General features: G+C 46.6%; 1 protein-coding gene across 2 annotated transcripts; it reads left to right on the top strand.

Annotated features, from left to right (window-relative positions):
• The first annotated feature begins 73 nt into the window (after nt 1-73).
• On the top strand, nt 74-12,021 carry sec13 (SEC13 homolog, nuclear pore and COPII coat complex component). 2 transcript variants are annotated; one of them, XM_064304154.1, is made up of 9 exons: nt 74-241; nt 911-955; nt 1,296-1,411; nt 2,923-3,074; nt 3,257-3,390; nt 5,141-5,274; nt 7,415-7,616; nt 9,259-9,405; nt 11,532-12,021. In XM_064304154.1, the coding sequence occupies exons 1-9, from the start codon at nt 239-241 to the stop codon at nt 11,640-11,642; spliced, it is 1,044 nt and encodes a 347-aa protein (XP_064160224.1). In that variant the 5' UTR covers nt 74-238; the 3' UTR covers nt 11,643-12,021. The 2 variants fall into 2 exon arrangements, with proteins under 2 accessions (XP_064160224.1, XP_064160226.1); XM_064304156.1 differs by having other exon boundaries at nt 79-241; nt 7,415-7,535.
• The last annotated feature ends 6,936 nt before the right edge of the window (nt 12,022-18,957 follow it).

Here is an 18,957-nt window from a genome sequence, read left to right as displayed (position 1 = left end):
TCACACCAAGCGTTCGACGGAACTAAGTACATGTTCATCTTTGTTGTAGCCCGGAACTAATAGTCGCACGGCAAAGAGGTGGGAGGCGGGTGGAAGAAGATAGGTTTGCCACGTCGGAATTAAGGAAAGGTGCTGTCGGAGGCTTACTTAAAAAAATCATAGTAAAGGGAAGAGTGTCTACGGGCTTATTTCTTATTCATTTTTATATTTTCTTTAATCAGCTATTTCCAGCGGAACTATGGTGAGTTGGCGAACCTGCGCGAGGACTAGTTGTTACAATGTTCCTCTCGCCAGCTACATAGCAGCTTGCTAACTATGTAGTAACTAATGTTAGGCTGCATGCTTCGGCTAGCCAGACAACACAGCTGAGCATAAACTGTCAATCTATTAATTCAGCATAGTTATGGTATAAGTTGTCTATTGAAGGTGCAGCTGGCTGTCAAATCTATTAGAATCATGTTGATAATAGCTAGGTGCCACGTAATGGGTTTGCAGTGTCCCGGCAGTGAGCGCCGCCTAGCTAATGCTAGCTAGCTATTTTTACGGTTTCCCGTTTCCATCTGGACTTTATTCAGAAATCTGTGCTACCACAGCCATTATTGGAAGCTTTTTTAGTCACAATATTTTGTCTGCATCATTTAATAACGAACTGTTAAAGGTTTAATGATATTCCATGCTAATAAATAATAGGTATTTCAGTTTAAATACTGTTATCAGTTAGCAAATTTGTTAGGAAACGGGTAGCTACCGTTTTAGATATGTAAACGGTATTATGACTTGTTACCCCAATGTAATGCCATGGAAATATATTGCGCGCTAGCTATTTAGCTATCAGGTGCGTGCATTGCCCTGTAAATATGTATCTCGAGATGCATTAGTTGATTAACGGTTTGTTCTTCACTGCCACCAGGTTTCAGTCATCAACACTGTGGACACGTCCCACGAGGACATGATCGTGAGTAATCTTCAGTGGCTTTCCAAGTTTTGTGGATGAAAACTCCCAGTAGATGCCTATGTCAACCAATTAAGTATGAATGCTCTGAGAGTACCTAATGCGTCTTACTGGCTTTCTGTCTCTTGCAACCCTGTGATGTACTTCCTAAAAGTCTTGCCTGGGAAACCAAATGCTTTTCTGATTTTAACCTTTGTATTACACTGATATTGCTCTTGTGCTGCTGTACCTTTGCTGATGTCATCAGTAATGGACGGATATAAACACTTGTCCCATAAAAGGAACTGTCACCTTTGTCCTTGCCTATTTCTAACCCCCATGGGTGTTTGTCCTGTATTTCCAGCATGATGCTCAGATGGACTACTATGGCACAAGACTGGCCACGTGCTCCTCCGACAGGTCCGTAAAGATCTTTGATGTGAAGAACGGAGGCCAGATCCTCGTGGCAGATCTGAGAGGGTGGGTTCTGGTGCGATGTTTCCTCTCCAGTCTCAGTTGCTCCTGATTTCCTAACGGCAGGAATGTCGTTGTGGCTGCAGGGCGTTCTAACCCGGTTTAGTGTTAGCATTGTCTGTTATTGCTTCATGCTGGGTCCCCCATACATTTGTTATTTTATATGGAGCTCAGGTTCAGGGAGCTGAACAGGATTGTAGTGTCCCAAACTCTCCTGGACTTTTAAGTGTGTGATTAGTGTGTGTATTGGCTGGTTGCATCTAGATGGCCACATAGACTAAAGTTGTCCACATGACTAAGTGTCATCCTTCCTTGCTTGGGCTGTGAGTTTTACCACTTAGCTTAATACCTCAGGCTAAGGTCTGCCCAACCACTGCCCCGTCATTATCTGCATCGATAGAGTCCTCATTACCTCCCTATAACTGCTTTAGCCTGATTTTAATTACTGACAGCAGGGGGTTGGCTTTCCCTCTATATCCAGGTCCCTACCAACTGTTCTTCCCCCTGTGGATTTTTTCACACCACTGTTTTTTTTCCCCCCTTCCCCCTGAGGACTTTTTAAAGTGGCTCCATAAATGACTTTATTGGTAATTTATCAGATGCTGTAATCCAGAGCAGAGTACAACATAACATGACTGCATCCAGTCACTTTAGTTAAGTGAGCAATGTTTGCAGACTAGCAATGGTATGTGCACCATCATTAAAGTACTAAGTGTAGGCCTAAGTTTGCTTGTGCCAACTGTAATACAAAAGCAAATATAATGCAAATCAAATGCATAATAATAATGCATGGAACAAATCAGTCCTATAGCTAATGTCCATATAAAGTAATAACGCATGCAATTGCAGTCCTAGAGTAATTGCATAAGATAGGAGTGCTAGGGTGTGGGAATAGGATGGGAAATGGGGAAATTGCAGTACATAGTATGAAGATGGTGTGTTGCTCTCTTCTCAACGTCCCTCCTCAGTGGATACTCCTGCATTTAGATTTGCTGTGTTGGTCTGACTGAGCCTTATTCAAGACAAGACTGCGACTGTAGCCCATCCAGGCAGGGTCAGATTATAATCTGATCACACTGCTGCCATAGCCCATCCAGGCAGGGTCAGTTTATAATCTACTCAGACTACTGCTGTGTCCCATCCAGGCAGGATCAGATTATAATCTGCCCAGACTACTGCTGTAGCCCATCCAGGAAGGGTCAGATTATAATCTACTCACACTGCTGCTGTAGCCCATCCAGGCAGGCTCAGATTATAATCTGCTCAGACTACTGCTGTAGCCCATCCAGGCAGGCTCAGATTATAATCTGATCACATTGCCGCTGTAGCCCATCCAGGCAGGCTCAGATTTTAATCTGCTCACACTGCTGCTGTAGCCCATCCAGGGAGGGTCAGATTATAATCTGCTCAGACTATTGCTGTAGCCCATCCTGGCAGGGTCAGATAATCCGCTTAGAATTGGGGCGGCGGGGGACCCCTGTTTGTGTGCTGATCCGTTTGCTCTGTGCTCCGTGCAGGCACGAGGGCCCTGTGTGGCAGGTGGCCTGGGCCCACCCCATGTACGGGAACATCCTGGCCTCCTGCTCCTACGACCGGAAGGTGATCATCTGGAAGGAGGAGAACGGAACCTGGGACAAGATGTACGAGTACACGGGGCACGACTCCTCAGGTGATTGGTCTTTTTTGCGGTATTCCTATCGTAATTTTCTGGAGCTTGTACTGGATATGTGAAGACCACCGAAATGTACCAGCTGTTAGTTTTTTGCTAAAATGTGGAGTACATTTGTGTATTCATATACTCTTTTTCTCCCTCTCTCTCTTTTTCTCTCTATCTCCCTCCCTCCCTCACAGTGAATTCTGTGTGCTGGGGGCCATATGACTTTGGGCTGATTTTGGCCTGCGGCAGCTCCGATGGGGCCATTTCCCTCCTGACCTTCTCAGGGGACGGACAGTGGGGCGTCAAAAAGATCAGCAACGCACACACTGTGAGTATCCCACTCCAGCCTGTTTCTGTAAAAAAGATCAGCAACACTCACACTGAGTATCCCGGTCCAGCCTGTCTCTGTAAAAAAGATCAGCAACACTCACACTGAGTATCTCGCTCCAGTCTGTCTCTGTAAAAAAGATCAGCAACACTCACACTGAGTATCCCGCTCCAGTCTGTCTCTGTAAAACGATTAGCAGCGCACACACTGAGTATCCCACTCCAGCCTGTTTCTGTAAAAAAGATCAGCAACACTCACACTGAGTATCCCGGTCCAGCCTGTCTCTGTAAAAAAGATCAGCAACACTCACACTGAGTATCTCGCTCCAGTCTGTCTCTGTAAAAAAGATCAGCAACACTCACACTGAGTATTCCGCTCCAGCCTGTCTCTGTAAAACGATTAGCAGCGCACACACTGAGTATCCCACTCCAGCCTGTCTCTGTAAAAAAAGATCAGCTACACACACCCTGAGTATCCCGCTCCAGCCTGTCTCTGTAAAAAAAGATCAGCAACACTCACACTGAGTATCCCGCTCCAGCCTGTCTCTGTAAAAAAAAAAAAGATCAGCAACACTCACACTGAGTATCCCGCTCCAGCCTGTCTCTGTAAAAAAAAAAAAAGATCAGCTACGCACACACTGAGTATCCCGCTCCAGCCTTCCACTTTAAGGTGCAGGGATTTGGGCTAGCAACTCTGAGGTTGCAGGTTCAAATTGTAGGCAGGGTACTGCGTAAGTAGCTCTGAATTAGAGCATTGTTCCTCTTTCTGGGGTTTGCTCAGGGCAGATATTGCCCTTAAAGTTTTGGCATTTAATTTAAACATATGGGGCAGTTTCTCAGTAAATTTTCACTCATGTAGATGAATGACATGGTGCTTTTTTAGTTTAGCGTACATTGTCAGCATGCACATACACTCAGAGACAGCGGGTTACAGACCTGCGTTAAAAGGTGGCTGTTAGTTTGTGAGAGGGGGTCTGATGGTGCTCTGTGGCACTTTGATGGCGCTCTGTGGCACTTTGATGGCGCTGTGTGGTGGTCTGATGGTGCTGTGCGGTGGTCTGATGGTGCTGTGCGGTGGTCTGATGGTGCTGTGTGGTGGTCTGATGGCGCTGTGCGGTGGTCTGATGGTGCTGTGCGGTGGTCTGATGGCGCTGTGTGGTGGTCTGATGGCGCTGTGTGGGGATCTGATGGCGCTGTGCGGTGGTCTGATGGTGGTCTGATGGCGGTGTGCGGTGGTCTGATGGCGCTGTGCGGTGGTCTGATGGTGCTCTGCGGTGGTCTGATGGCGCTGTGCGGTGGTCTGATGGCGCTGTGTGGGGATCTGATGGCGCTGTGCGGTGGTCTGCGGTGGTCTGATGCTGCTGTGCGGTGGTTTGATGGCGCTCTGTGGTGGTCTGATGGTGCTGTGTGGTGGTCTGATGGCGCTGTGCGGTGGTCTGATGGCGCTGTGTGGTGGTCTGATGGCGCTGTGCGGTGGTCTGATGGCGCTGTGCGGTGGTCTGATGGCGCTGTGCGGTGGTCTGATGGCGCTGTGTGGTGGTCTGATGGCGCTGTCTGCGGGTGGTCTGATGGTGCTGTGCGGTGGTCTGATGGTGCTGTGTGGGGGTCTGATGGCGCTGTGCGGTGGTCTGATGGCGCTGTGTGGGGGTCTGATGGCGCTGTGTGGTGGTCTGATGCCGCTGTGCGGTGGTCTGATGGCGCTCTGCGGTGGTCTGATGGCGCTCTGTCTCCCTCCCCCCTCCTCCCCCCAGATCGGCTGTAACGCGGTGAGCTGGGCGCCGGCGGTGGTCCCTGGCAGTCTCATAGACCAGCCGTCGGGGCAGAAACCCAACTACATCAAGAGGTTTGTGTCGGGAGGCTGTGACAACCTGGTCAAGCTGTGGAAGTAAGTGAACCACGCCGCGAGTGCTTTCACTTTACATTACATTACATTACATTACGTTACTTTACATTTCATTACTTTACATTAATTTACATTACTTTACAATACATTTCATTACTTTACATTAATTTACATTACTTTACAATACATTTCATTACATAAAATTACATTACGTTACTTTACATTGCATTACATTACATTACATTACTTTACATTTAATTAATTTACATTACTTTACAATACATTTAATTACTTTACATTACATTTCATTACTTTACATTACATTAATTTACATTACTTTACATTTCATTACTTTATATTACATTAATTTACATTACATTACTTTACATAACATTACATTACATTACTTTGCAATACATTACATTGCATAACATTACTTTACATTAGATTACATTACAGGGATTTAGCCGACGTTCTTATTCAGAGCGAGTTACACATTTTTACTTAGCATTTACATTGCATCCATTTATACAGCTGGATATATACTGAACAGGTTACCTTGCTCAAGGGTACAACGGCAGTGCTCTATCCAGGAATCAAACCTGTGACCTTTAGGTTAAAAGACCAGGTCCTTACCTGTTATACTGCACTGCCCTTTATGTGAAGAAGGAAATGCAACAGAAGCAGGCATATCCCTGGGGACATTATGGAATAAGGATGGCTGTTTAAAAAAAAAAAAAAAAAAAGGTCAAGGATAACACTGCCGTTGTGATATTTCTTGAAAGGCCGGCCTGCATCTTGATCTCCACACATTTCACAGTGTGCAGAACCAGTATAAATGGCTATAAAAATACCAAGAACATTATAAAAGTGCAAACTAAGGGTCTATAAAATTTAGATTTTCCTAATGTACTGAACTGTACTTTTGTATTAGTGCTAACTAAGGGTCTGTAGAATTAGCTGTCCTTAATGTACTTTGCTGTACTTTTTTGTTAATCTCTTCAGAATCTTAATGGTCTGTTTATAACAGCTTATTAATTTGTTTAGCAGCTGAAAGTGATGGGTGGTCATAACTCGGTTCATTAAATCAAGTCCATTCTGGTTTGATAGCTCAAAATTGTAAGGCGTAAATATTGATTTTCTTAACACACACATGCACACATTCTCACAGACACACACACAAAAAGCTAAAGTAAAATTTAATTGCAGGCGAAGAACAAGTGCTCAAACATTGTTCCTCCTGTGAGAAACGACATGGAACATTTTGAGATCCGGAGGCTGGGGAAAATACGGTGGCTGACAAGTCCACTTTTAAAACACAGCCTTTGAAACCCAGCTAGCTAGCTAATTAGTATCTGACCATTACAAATCTACAAATGTCTCCTTATATTCAACATAGGTAACGTTAAAATATTCATATCGTGATTACATGCTAACTAGCAAGCTACATTTATGATTATATTTTTAATTAGCTGAGTGTGAGTTACTGTCAGTTGCAGCTGAAGTTGTTGTTTGTCAGATGGCTAGTCTGGCTGAATTCATCAAAGTGCTTAGTTAACTAGCGAACGCATTATTTGTATAACGGAAGTATTTACACCCTGCAATGCTGTATTTCACTTACGGAAACATCCTCTGCAGTGCTGCTGGTTTGTAAATCAGAATGACAGCGTATCGCCACACTTCTCTTCTGAGCTGAACAGTGTTTTTTTGCTGCGTTGCCATCACTGATCACAGCCACCGCCTCGTATCTGAAGAGTCAAGCCGTGTGCTGTTTGCACCCGCTACTCGTTGCACCGAGTGTAATATTTACGTTGGTACTTGTATTTATATGTATAAGTCACTGAGCTGTTTTGATTGGTTTTAAAAGTGCTGTGGCCATCAACAATAACATATGAGAGGGAGTGCTGTATTCAGTTCCAGGTTATAATCAGTTTGCAGCCACCATGTGGCGGACACGTAATACTACAACGTGACAAATGAACTGACAGAGACCCCCCCCCCCCCCATTTCATCAGGTGGGGGTAAAAATAAGTCAGCAGCGGTGCTGAATGGCTGCCTGTATTTAGGGGAAACACTGTGTATAAATACAGAAACAATGGGCTGATGGGAAAAAGTGACTTCCCCATTTTCAGGCTGTCAGTGTGGCAAGCGCACTCAGGTGCTTCTCTCTTCTTTCCCTAAGGGAGGAGGACGGGCAGTGGAAGGAGGACCAGAAGCTGGAGGCGCACAGCGACTGGGTGCGGGATGTGGGCTGGGCTCCCTCCATAGGCCTGCCCACCAGCACTATCGCCAGCTGCTCGCAGGTAGCCATTACGGCTCTGGAGGAAAGTCTTTTCCTCAGGAGTCATCTCATTCTAACCAGCACTATCGCCAGCTGCTCGCAGGTAGCCATTACGGCTCTGGAGGAAAGGCTTTTCCTCAGGAGTCATCTGTCAGTAACTGCACAAAGCAGGGCTGGGGTCCATTTGGCTCCAGTTCAGTGAATAAGACTAATTTTGCTAATTGGGAAGATTCCCTGAATGTTCCGTGGGAATTTTCATTGGATGGGCTGAATGTCTGAATTGAAATGGGACTTGAGCCCAGGTCCATAGTTAAGCTCTTGTTTTATCTTTAAAATCAGATGAAAAGCAGTTGACCTGTCGGTTATCGGTGGATATTCCTCTGGTCTCCATGAGTCAGCACTGGGAGAGATGTGGAGTTTATCAGTAATACACTCATTCGGTTTCATTTGGATTAAAGCCTGAACAGATCATAGGAGCAAATATTTGTAGGAGTATTGAGTATTTTAGCAGTGAGGTGGATGTGATCATTAGCGGTATAATGAGATAGTGAGAGGTAGCTTATTGGCGGTTTTGAGTATAGGGATGTGTAGATGCTAACAGACAAGCTGGTGACGACTGAAGGTACAAGCCAGTCCGTGCCTCACCCTTTCCATGGATGGGCAGCGCCAACCAAGAAAGCTTTTAATGTGAATTAGTGATGCACTGTGTTAGCAAGTGGTGCGAGTGCAGCTTTATCAGGCCGTTTCTAAGACACTCTTGAGGGGTGGGGTGGACACCAGGGCTGGGGACCCCAGCAGACCCGGTGTCTCTCCAGGACCAGGGCTGGAGACCCCAGCAGACCCGGTGTCTCTCCAGGACCAGGGCTGGAGACCCCAGCAGGCCCTGTGGCTCTCCAGGACCAGGGCTGGGGACCCCAGCAGACCCGGTGGCTCTCCAGGACCAGGGCTGGGGACCCCAGCAGATCCTGCGTCTCTCCAGAACCAGGGCTGGGGACCCCAGCAGACCCTGTGGCTCTCCAGGACCAGGGCTGGGGACCCCAGCAGACCCTGTGTCTCTCCAGGACCAGGGCCGGGGACCCCAGCAGACCCTGTGGCTCTCCAGGACCAGGGTAGCAGACCCCTGGTTCAGAGGGAGCTTCATGTAGGAATGGGTGAAATTCCCCACATCTTTCCAAGCCGGCCCCCTTTTTTAAGGGATTTTCTGCTCGGGCAGTTGATGTGTGATAGGACAGTCATGTGACCTAAAGCTGATAACCCATTGGCTGCGACTTTCCCACTGCGAGAGAGGGAGACGGGTAGAAATTCCTAAGGATGGTAACCATACAGAACCTGTGAGCCAATCAAAACAAGCAGCCCGATAATGTAGAAGTCTGCGCTTGCAGTATGACACACTGCTGCGTGACGCAGCATGAAACTGAGCGATGTATCCTGGGTGAATTTCAGACGCTCACATTTTGGAACGTGCCCATTTCAGGACCACTCCAGTCGGTGTAAATGAAAGGCACCGGTTTTAGAGCTGAGCGACTGTTATTTAGATGTTTATTGCACGTGTAGGCCATGGCACCTGTGCCGCAAACATTACTTTCTCATACTCCGTTCCATTTCACAGTTTTGGTGTAGCTGTGGACATTTTGGCTCTGGGAGCAGTACAGGCACGCGGTGTTAACGAGGCCTTATCTGTGAAGCAGAAGATGCACAGGCTCTCTGAAGCGGCCGTCGCGTTTTTAACCCCCCTGCCCCCCCAGGACGGACGGGTGTTCATCTGGACGTGCGACGACCCCGCGGGGAACACCTGGACGGCCAAGCTCCTGCACAAGTTCAACGACGTGGTGTGGCACGTCAGCTGGTCCATCACCGGCAACATCCTGGCCGTCTCCGGCGGGGACAACAAGGTGAGAGGCCCGCTCCGCCCCGCTCGGCCACCAGGGGGGGCCAGAGGACCGCTCGCTCCTGTCCGGCCAATCAAAACTCAGAGCGGGAGCGTTCTGTCTATGTGCTGGGGTAATCTGGGAATGGGAAGTTTTGTTGTAGGACAAAACAGAGCCTCACATGTGAATCTCACTCTATCCGTTTTCTCTCCTCTGTCTCTCTCTTTCTCCTGTCTCTCTCCTGCTCGCTCTCTCTCTCTCTCTCTCTCCAGCTCTCTTTTCACCCCACCCCACTCTCTCTCCCCCCACCTCTCTTCTCTTTCTCACACTGTTTTTGTGGATCTACCCACTACCACAGCATTATGGTTTAGTCACCTGGGCTTTTGAAGCGGCCTTATTAGATGTTGAGCTATGAAATGCTGACGGCACATAGAGCCGGATGAGAACTTGCAATTTCTTAAAAGCCAACATGACACAAATGTATGCACAAGGTTTTTCTTCTTCCATGGCACAGGACCATATGCTAATAGTAGCGCTTCATCATCTGCGTATGCTAATTGTAGCTTCTTGGCGTCTGTGGAATATTCCAGACGCAGTCCTGCTGCGTCTCCGTCTACACACTCACTGAGCGACAGGTTCAGGGGAGGTCCTGTGAAACTGATTTGAAATCGGTGGCGTGGAAGCGATGAGAGCGTCGGTGGAGGGTTAACCAACGCGCTGCTGCTTCTCTTTAACGGTTCAGTATCAGCGGGGACCGATTAGAAAGTTCCGGAATGTTAGTCGAGCCCGTTGCCTTGGTAGCCCTGGGCAAACGAAGCAGCAGAACTTTGTTACCTTTGACGCTCCGACAGCCATCTTTAATAAAGACGGGAAGTATTTCATGTCGCTCAGACTTATAAGAGCGACCCTCAGAAATCCCGCTTATGTCTGTAAGCGGACCGATTCCTGCTCGTCACATGCTTATCGGACACTGGGATCAAACCCAGCACAGGGGCGGGGCCAAGAGGTGAGCGAGGAGGTCAGTGCTGAAGATCAGAAGATGCGACGGTTTCCTTGGCAAACCGCCGTTTTATCGCGCGCCGATGAGTTTATTTATTTATTTATTTATTTTATCTGCAGCGCTGGGTCTTTTCTCTCCAGAGCACTTTTGAGCTCTGAGGACGTGATTGATGAGGAAGGCCCAGAGCAGCCCCGGCAATAACGAGAATTCCTGAGTTTGAGGAGGGAGCGGTGCTTTGTGGGAAAGGGGAAGGAGGGAGGTTTGTCCCGCAGGCTCTTGATAGCCTTAAGTCAGCGGCGGCCATCTTGAGGTCATCTATCACCCCTCCTCCCCGGCACTTAGGTGGGCAGGAACGCGCGGATTAATAATTACAGAACTCCGCCCGACGCTAAGCCAAACTAGCGGCCTGCTTGGGGCGAAGCGCCCCGCCCTCCCACCACTCTCACTGATCGTGCCGGCTCGGCTCCGGAGCTGGCTAATTAAGCTTCTGGAGTGAGACGTAGAATTTTAATTGTCAGCGGTGCGGAGAGTTAATTTAATGCTGCTGTTGTGCTTGTCGTTTTGAGGAACTGACTCTGAATAATGAATATTATGTAATGACTATTTTGTCAACTCTCTTGCACTTCATGCAGACGGCTTCAGACAGATTAAGATGCAGTATTTACTTTTCAGTGAGTCATCTTTTATTATCTGCTGCGTGGTTAGAATCAGGCTGCCCCACTCAACGTCAGAGTGAGTAAGAAGGAAAGAAAGACCCCTTAAAGGCAGTCAAGCTGGACTGCTCCAATGGGGTGGGATCCACATGAGAACTGCACTTTTACACACTCAAACGGACTGGAGAAAATAAATAGAAAATACTCAGGGGCCCCAGTCTGGCCCTGGAGGAGGGCAGCGGTGTCTGCAGGTTTATGTGGGTTCTTTTTAACCGGAAGCCATTTTTAGGCCTTGGAAAGGAGGTGCAATTCTTTACAGGTACAGTTTACAGATGCTTTTTCCAAAGTGGTTTACGGCATGCTAAGTGATCCCCCATCAGGCCTAGAGATGGACAGTTATAATGAGATTTGTACCATTATCAGTGTGTTCACCACCTGACGTCTGCAGACGTGCCCCAGGTCAGTTCTTTATGTGCGTTTCCACCCCCGTCCTGCAGGTGACGCTGTGGAAGGAGTCGGTGGACGGCCAGTGGGCCTGCATCAGCGACGTTAACAAGGGCCAGGGCGCCGTGTCGTCCCTCACGGAGAGCCAGCAGAGCGAGCAGTGAGACCCGCGGGGCGTCTGGCCTTCCCGGCTGCGTGGCCCCGCCCCCCGGCTGCAGGGCCCCGCCCCCTGCCTGTGAGGCTCCGCCCCCCGGCTGTGAGGCTCCACCCACTGGGGGGCATCTGTCACTCCTGATAAGAGCCTGCCCGGGTGTGGCTCCTCGGGTAGCCCCTTTCCGCAAAGACATTTCTCTCTTTTATAACGTTATATCCCTGTATGTATCAGCAGATTGACCTGGACCAATCAAAGGCACCGATTTGTCTTCAATTTAGCCTAAATACCCTCTCCCAAATGACAGCATTTCATGAAAAGCCGATCTCTTGTATGTCAGATGACCCAAGCAAAACAACGAAGTAGAAATAAATTATCTGTGTTAAAATGTTTTCCTGGTATTGTTTTATGACTTTGTAACTGCAATCATGGGTTTGAATAAACTTTGAATGAAGTAAGAAAATTCTCAGTTTAACAACCTAGGATGTAAATTCCTGCTTGTGCTAAACTGCACACACCTCGCTGATGTGTGTGCTGAAATTTTAACTTTTTCTCCCATTTTTAAATGGCACAGAAGGAACTGCCAGATATCTCACATGAAATGAAACACTGTTGTGAAATGGATTTCTCCAATTTGCCGGTCGGAAATGAAGCTTTACATTTGCCTTTTTGCAAAGTGGATTAAACGAGCTTGGATAGAATCCTGTGGGCGATTTTCTTTTTGGATGAAATCCAGTGGCATTCAAAACAAATTCCTTCCATTTTTTTTTTTTCTGAATTTTTTTTCTTCCAAGTCAATTACTGGTTTAGGAAACTTGACGTCAATTTCAAAAGATGGCTTATCTGAAAACGTGCCTGCAAGGGGCCCACGCTTTGCATGAACCTGCAAGCAGTTTTATGGAGTGTGCTCCTGCTTTCTGACTGATTTATTGGCTGTCAGCCAATGAAAGTATTTTTTGTCGTTGTTTATTTTTGTTAAACAACACACTGACTAGGATAATTTTCCAAACATAAAAGGCTTTTAAATCAGACTATGAAAATATTTCTTAAAAATTTTTCAGTTTAGGACTAAAAAAACATATCTTTCCTGTTTCGTAAAAACAGCTGTTGTCTAAATGGTACAAACCTTTACCGACCCTGACATAGGTTAAGATATGTTGGGGTCCCCTCGGTGGGGAGGTAATTATGTATTTTTTGCAAATATTGTTTAGGTAACATTGCACTTTTCTCTGTGAAACCTGGACAATAATAAGAGTAATCTTGTGTAACAGCAGTATTTAGTAGTTGCTCCCTTAATACTGGAAGCATACTTGTATTTTGTTGCGCTACATGTATGCAAAGTTGTTGCGTCCCAGACGACTATGTACACATTCGTCTGCTTGCTTTGTCGTCTGACTGGAGGTTCAAAAGGTTTATCCACTAGGGGACAGATCTGAGCTTCTCTGCAAATGATTCTGCTATCTAGTGTCAGTCACGTCACTAGGCCACTAGTATAGTGGTCATTTTTGAGGATGTGCACCGAGAACGTGCTGAATGACCGCAGGGTATGCGTGGCGGCCATCTTGCGTTTGCATTTGCGTGATTTGAATCGGGCAGGTTTCCAGCCTCAGGCTTCTGTCCGCTGTACAGCCGGAGCGGAGTTGTGCCAGACGGTGGGAGGCGTGAAGGTCCACACCGCCGCTAACAGTCCGGCCATACAAAGGAAGTGAGTTACGGCACAGTGCACGTACGGGCTGGTCTACGGCACAGTGCACGTACGGGCTGGTCTACGGCACAGTGCACGTACGGGCTGGTCTACGGCACAGTGCACGTACGGGCTGGTCTACGGCACAGTGCGCGTACGGGCTGGTCTACGGCACAGTGCGCGTACGGGCTGGTCTACGGTGAAGTGCACGTACGGGCTCATCCACGGCACAGTGCACGTACGGGCTGGTCTACGGCACTGCACGTACGGGCTCGTCTACGGCGCAGTGCACGTACGGGCTCCTCTACGGCACAGTGCACGTACGGGCTGGTCTACGGCGAAGTGCACGTACGGGCTCATCCACGGCACAGTGCACGTACGGGCTGGTCTACGGCACTGCACGTACGGGCTCGTCTACGGCACGCACGTAGGCGACGGCACTACGGGCTCTCTACGGCACAGGGCTACGCCAGCACGGGCTCGTCTACGGCACAGTGCACGTACGGGCTCGTCTTGCTGTCATAATCTGCCCCCTGCTCTGCAGAGTTCCTCACGACTGAACGTTTAAATGGGGAGACCGAGCCTGCCTTAAACTGTCTGAAAGCTGACAGACTTGAATATTAAAGTTGCCTTATGTTGTTGGAAGCAGGGCTAAGCACGATGATGATATCCTCAAACGGTTCATGGTTTGAGCGTCTTTATAAAGAGACCAAACATATGTTAGGATTAGGGTTGTATGTTAGCTCAGCTATTGAATACTTATAAAAAACATGGAAGTTTACTTCTGCTTCTAAGACCAGAGGCAAAATTTGTTGACAAATAATTGTTAAATCTAGCTAGTTGTAATCTCCACTTTCAGGCAAATATTTTCCTTGTGACAAAACCAAATCACAGAGCGTTGGTTTCTGAAACTGGAACTGCTTGTAAAAATTTTGATTTCAACTAGCAGGCCTCAACAATCATTATCTAAATAAACATTAAGATTTTCAATGAGTGATTTCAGTTAAATGTCAGAGATTGCATTCAAGATTGAAATAAAAATATGTATTTATGCTTTCTCTAGCCACATTTTAATTCTCATGTGCTGTGTCTTCAAGTAATAAAGTAGTAAAACGTTAAAAAGAGAGAGAACTGCAGGACACCTCAGGTTTGTATACATTTAGTAGACCTTCGGCATGACTCTTAATTGCCCAAAGACATTAATTCCCATGCCTGCGGGGGGTAGGAGGGTGAAGACAGAGGGAGAACAGACAACATTCATGTGGTCGCACAGAGCAAGTTTGTCTGATCAAATTATATTGTCTGTTTCTCAAAGGTAGTGACCACAGAACTAGATATCCAATGAGCATGTTTGCCACCTTGCAACCTGTTGACGTTCCCTCCTAGACTTCCTATTAGATCACAATGGGTCGGGTACTTCAATTAACCATGAAGTAAATGCATTGCAGTTGTCAAATTGTCGTTCATGAGCAGTGACTATTTTAAGGCCGTTTGTATTTTAGGGGAAAGCAATACTGTACTTTCTCTACTCTGTAATACAGATGTGTTTTACCCCTGCTCTCTCGTTTCCCTGAAGATGCAAAGGCAATTATGTGATTCGCTGAGGAGGAAAAGGGCCTGTTCTTCAGTTTCTGCTCCATCACTGTGAGGGTGGATGGGAGAGTGAGGCCAATCCCAAAATGGCTGATTCCTTCTCGTGTTATCGGGACTGTAACAATGTGCGCCAATAATGCCGTCATGCTTTGGAGAGCAAATCTTCAGATTCATTCAATAAAGTCAGAGCAGAGGCTTGTTTCACCCAGGAACGTTTTATGGAATTTCTTATTGAATTATTTGTCTTAAGGCCTTAGTGGGGTTATAACTACTGAATATTATCCAGTAAAAGATAATTGGTTTTCACATACTAGATTTCCTAAACATCAATTTTTCATAATAAAAGGCATATGTTTTTGGAAAGCTCAGGTAAGTATTATTGGATGTTTATTCAAGTGAGTGAAAAGAAGCTGGTTGCTTTTTATTTTAATATATATTTTTTTGCATTATTTTACGAAAAATTTCAATAAAGATACATTTAAAAAAAAAAAAAATTGTATTTCCCCCAATTCTGATAGAACTGCTTGTTGTTTGCCCATCCCTTTCGGAGCTGATGGAGTCATTCTGTGATTTTATCCAGAGGTGGAAAATCCACATTCAGAAAGTAAAAGTCTTCCCCAGTATTTTGTTCCAATCACCTGCATTTACTTATTAGCACTGTTTTTCAGTCAAGAGGTAGGATTATTGAAATCAGGCGGCTGAGTTCATGGGTTTCAGGAAACACATATCAGGACTTTTGCACTCTCGCTCCACCTGTTTTTACATCATACCAAATGATTCTATTGCCACACTGGTTTGTTTGATTTCAGCATCCTTAAGGAACATATTTAAATTATATGAGAATACAGTTTTTTACCCTTTGTGTTTATACCCAGTCTTTATGGACGTGTCACAGGAGAGAACGTTGCAAGGTCATTAATGTAGTTTTGATGATGTTCAAAGTTTGGATAAAGAATAATAATTCACATTGCCTGACTCAGTAAAGAATGAGCTTCATGCTTGTATGGGATTGTAGCTGGTTAAGCCCAGAGCTTAGATTCATTATAGGTACGAGAGAGAGCAGACTGAGGGACTGTCTGAGTTAAAACGGCTGCCCTCTTTGGACCACCTTAACCCTATACTGTACTCTTGAGGGCGATATAGCTCAGGAGGTAAGACCGATTGTCTGGCAGTCGGAGGGTTGCCGGTTCAAACCTCGCCCTGGGCATGTCGAAGTGTCCTTGAGCAAGACACCTAACCCCTAACCTCTAACTGCTCTGGCGAATGAGAGGCATCAATTGTAAAGCGCTTTGGATAAAAGCGCTATATAAATGCAGTCCATTTACCATTTACCATTACTCTAGTGCCCTATCAGACAGTATGTACTCAGAGCTAGTGCCCTATCAGACACTATGTACTCAGAGCTAGTGCCCTATCAGACAGTATGTACTCAGGGCTAGTGCCCTATCAGACAGTATGTACTCAGGGCTAGTATCCTATCAGACATAATGTACTCAGGGCTAGTGCCCTATCAGACACTATGTACTCAGAGCTAGTGCCCTATCAGACAGGGCACTAGCTCTGAGTACATACTGTCTGATAGGGCACTAGCTCTGAGTACATACTGTCTGATAGGGCACTAGCTCTGAGTACATACTGTCTGATAGGGCACTAGCTCTGAGTACATACTGTCTGAGAGTATGTACTCAAATGGTAAATGGTAATGTTAAATGGACTGCATTTATATAGCGCTTTTATCCAAAGCGCTTTACAATTGATGCCTCTCATTCGCCAGAGCAGTAAGGGGTTAGGGGTTAGGTGTCTTGCTCAAGGACACTTCGACATGCCCAGGGCGGGGTTTGAACCGGCAACCCTCCGACTGCCAGACAATCGGTCTTACCTCCTGAGCTATGTCGCCCCTTCAGCTAGTGCCCTATCAGACAGTATGTACTCAGAGCTAGTGCCCTATCAGACATAATGTACTCAGGGCTAGTGCCCTATCAGACAGTATGTACTGAGAGCTAGTGCCCTATCAGACAGGGCACTAGCTCTCAGTACATACTATCAGACAGTATGTACTGAGAGCTAGTGCTCTATCAGACAGTATGTACTGAGAGCTAGTGCCCTATCAGACAGTATGTACTCAGGGCTAGTGCCCTATCAGACAGTATGTACTCAGGGCTAGTGCCCTATCAGACACTATGTACTCAGGGCTAGTATCCTATCAGACACTATGTACTCAGTGCTAATGCCCTATCAGACACTTTTTGTACTCAGGAATAATGTCAATGCTGAACGAGCCTGAGTGCATCTTAGGTTCATTATGAACCAGTTTTATGTCATATTTGCATGTGTGTTTGAGGCACGTTATCCCCCAGCAGCCTGGCATAATGGCTACTAAGACAGCAGAATGGATTACAGCGTGCGTGAGCGCCCAGATGCCTCTGCTATGCTTTGCCACTCTGTGCGAGTGTCCCGCACTCCAGGCTTTTCAGTAATAAGCTCTTCTGGGTCCGTATTAGCGGCTGATACGTCAGCTTTCGTCAGCTCTTTTCCTTTTCCTGTGCACGCGACAGATCTGGCCGTCTCCGGGACACTCTCCGTCGGCCGGGGTTTAGGGCGGTGTGCCGCGTGTGGCGACGCTCGGCCCCGTTCCGTTTGCTGAGTCCGCGAGATGCCGACCTGCTTTCTCAGGGCATCGCTGCCCGTCGCGTGCTATTAACGTCCCTGAGAGGCGACTGGGTGTGCATGCTGAGGAGCTTCTGACGTATTCGTCTAATTCATCGTCACTTTTCCCCCACGGTGGTGATTGACGGGGTCAAGGAAGATATGTTATTCACGGCCCGTTGCTGTCAAGTGCAAGACATCGGAAGGGACGCCTCGGTAACTGCCCTCCGGTGTTCTTCAGATGTCACAGACTTCTTTCTCTTCCAACTTGAATCGCAGCCAAACCTGGCTCATTCAAAATGATTTTACCCCATAGACACCAGTAATGATTCCTGGAGATTACTGACAACTTTAAACGAAAACATAATATTCAGTTACAGAACAAAATAAAAATTAAAAAGTATTCTTTTGTAGGCTATATTTCATAAGGATTTTCACAGAAAATTCTCAACAATCTGGATTGTTTTCAAATTCTCAAACTCTGAGCTTTTAAATATGTTCTTGATTGTGGGAACTAAAAATCTTTTTTTGGTTTGAATCTTGCCATGGCTCCTTTATTGCCATAATTATTTCTTAAATATGTTTGTGTCCAGTGTTCTATGGGAGCTGTGTGTACCATTGTATTATATACGATCTTCTCTTGAAGACATAACGATTTATTGTCACTTCTGTGTGGAGAAGCAGCCTGACGCTCAGTTTAATTCGAGAATTCGGCCTGGCATCTTTCTGGCATCACCTTCAGCAGCTAATTTTAAATCATGCCATTTTAACTGACAACTTTCAATATGTGATCACATTTTTTTTACCCACTTCCTTGGTTCCTGTTCTCTGACCATCTCAGAGTTATCTGCCACTCTCACATATAGCCAAAAAACCGGCGGTCAGTCTTGGTCAGCGGTCCCCAGACTTGTGGATCAGAAACCCCCTGGGCCCTTGAAGGGGTTAAGGGAGGAGCTACATGTGTATATTACATGCTGACCATTGATTGACATCGACACGGGTCATATTAAACTGTGCACTGGTTAACTTCACAGCACTTATTGTCTGCGACCGCAGCTCTATAGCTCTGTCTGTCGGTCGGTTGGTTGGTCGGTTGGACGGTTGGTCTACAATAAGTTTTCGCCCCAGGAGACTGAAATTTGGCATGGAGGTTGGTCATGACAGAAGGTAGAGCTGAGTAACTTTCAAGGCCAGTTGGCCAAGAGGGGGTGTGGCCTATCACAAAAAGGTGCATAACTCCCGAATGGATTCACAGATTCCTACAAGATTTTGTGGAAAGGTTGGTCATAAGCCAAAGAAGAGGTCACGTGTTTGTGTGTGGGTGTGTGCGTGGATGCGATGCATGCACGTGTGGGGTCGCAGCTATTGCGGATTCAAGCTTGTATTCAACAGTGGTTGTATTGCA

This window comes from Anguilla rostrata, chromosome 13 (assembly GCF_018555375.3).
Source record: "Anguilla rostrata isolate EN2019 chromosome 13, ASM1855537v3, whole genome shotgun sequence".
In the NCBI taxonomy this organism is placed as follows: Eukaryota; Metazoa; Chordata; class Actinopteri; order Anguilliformes; family Anguillidae; genus Anguilla; species Anguilla rostrata.
Note: the sequence above shows the minus strand (reverse complement) of the source record. Positions and strands in the feature narration are given on the sequence as shown.

What these genes read in the sequence shown, in the direction of transcription:
- sec13 (XM_064304154.1), top strand. An exon ending in CGTCCCACGAGGACATGATC is followed by an intron (nt 956 to 1,295) that starts GTGAGTAATCTT and finishes CTGTATTTCCAG; the next exon opens with CATGATGCTCAGATGGACTA. An exon ending in TCTCCGGCGGGGACAACAAG is followed by an intron (nt 9,406 to 11,531) that starts GTGAGAGGCCCG and finishes CCCGTCCTGCAG; the next exon opens with GTGACGCTGTGGAAGGAGTC.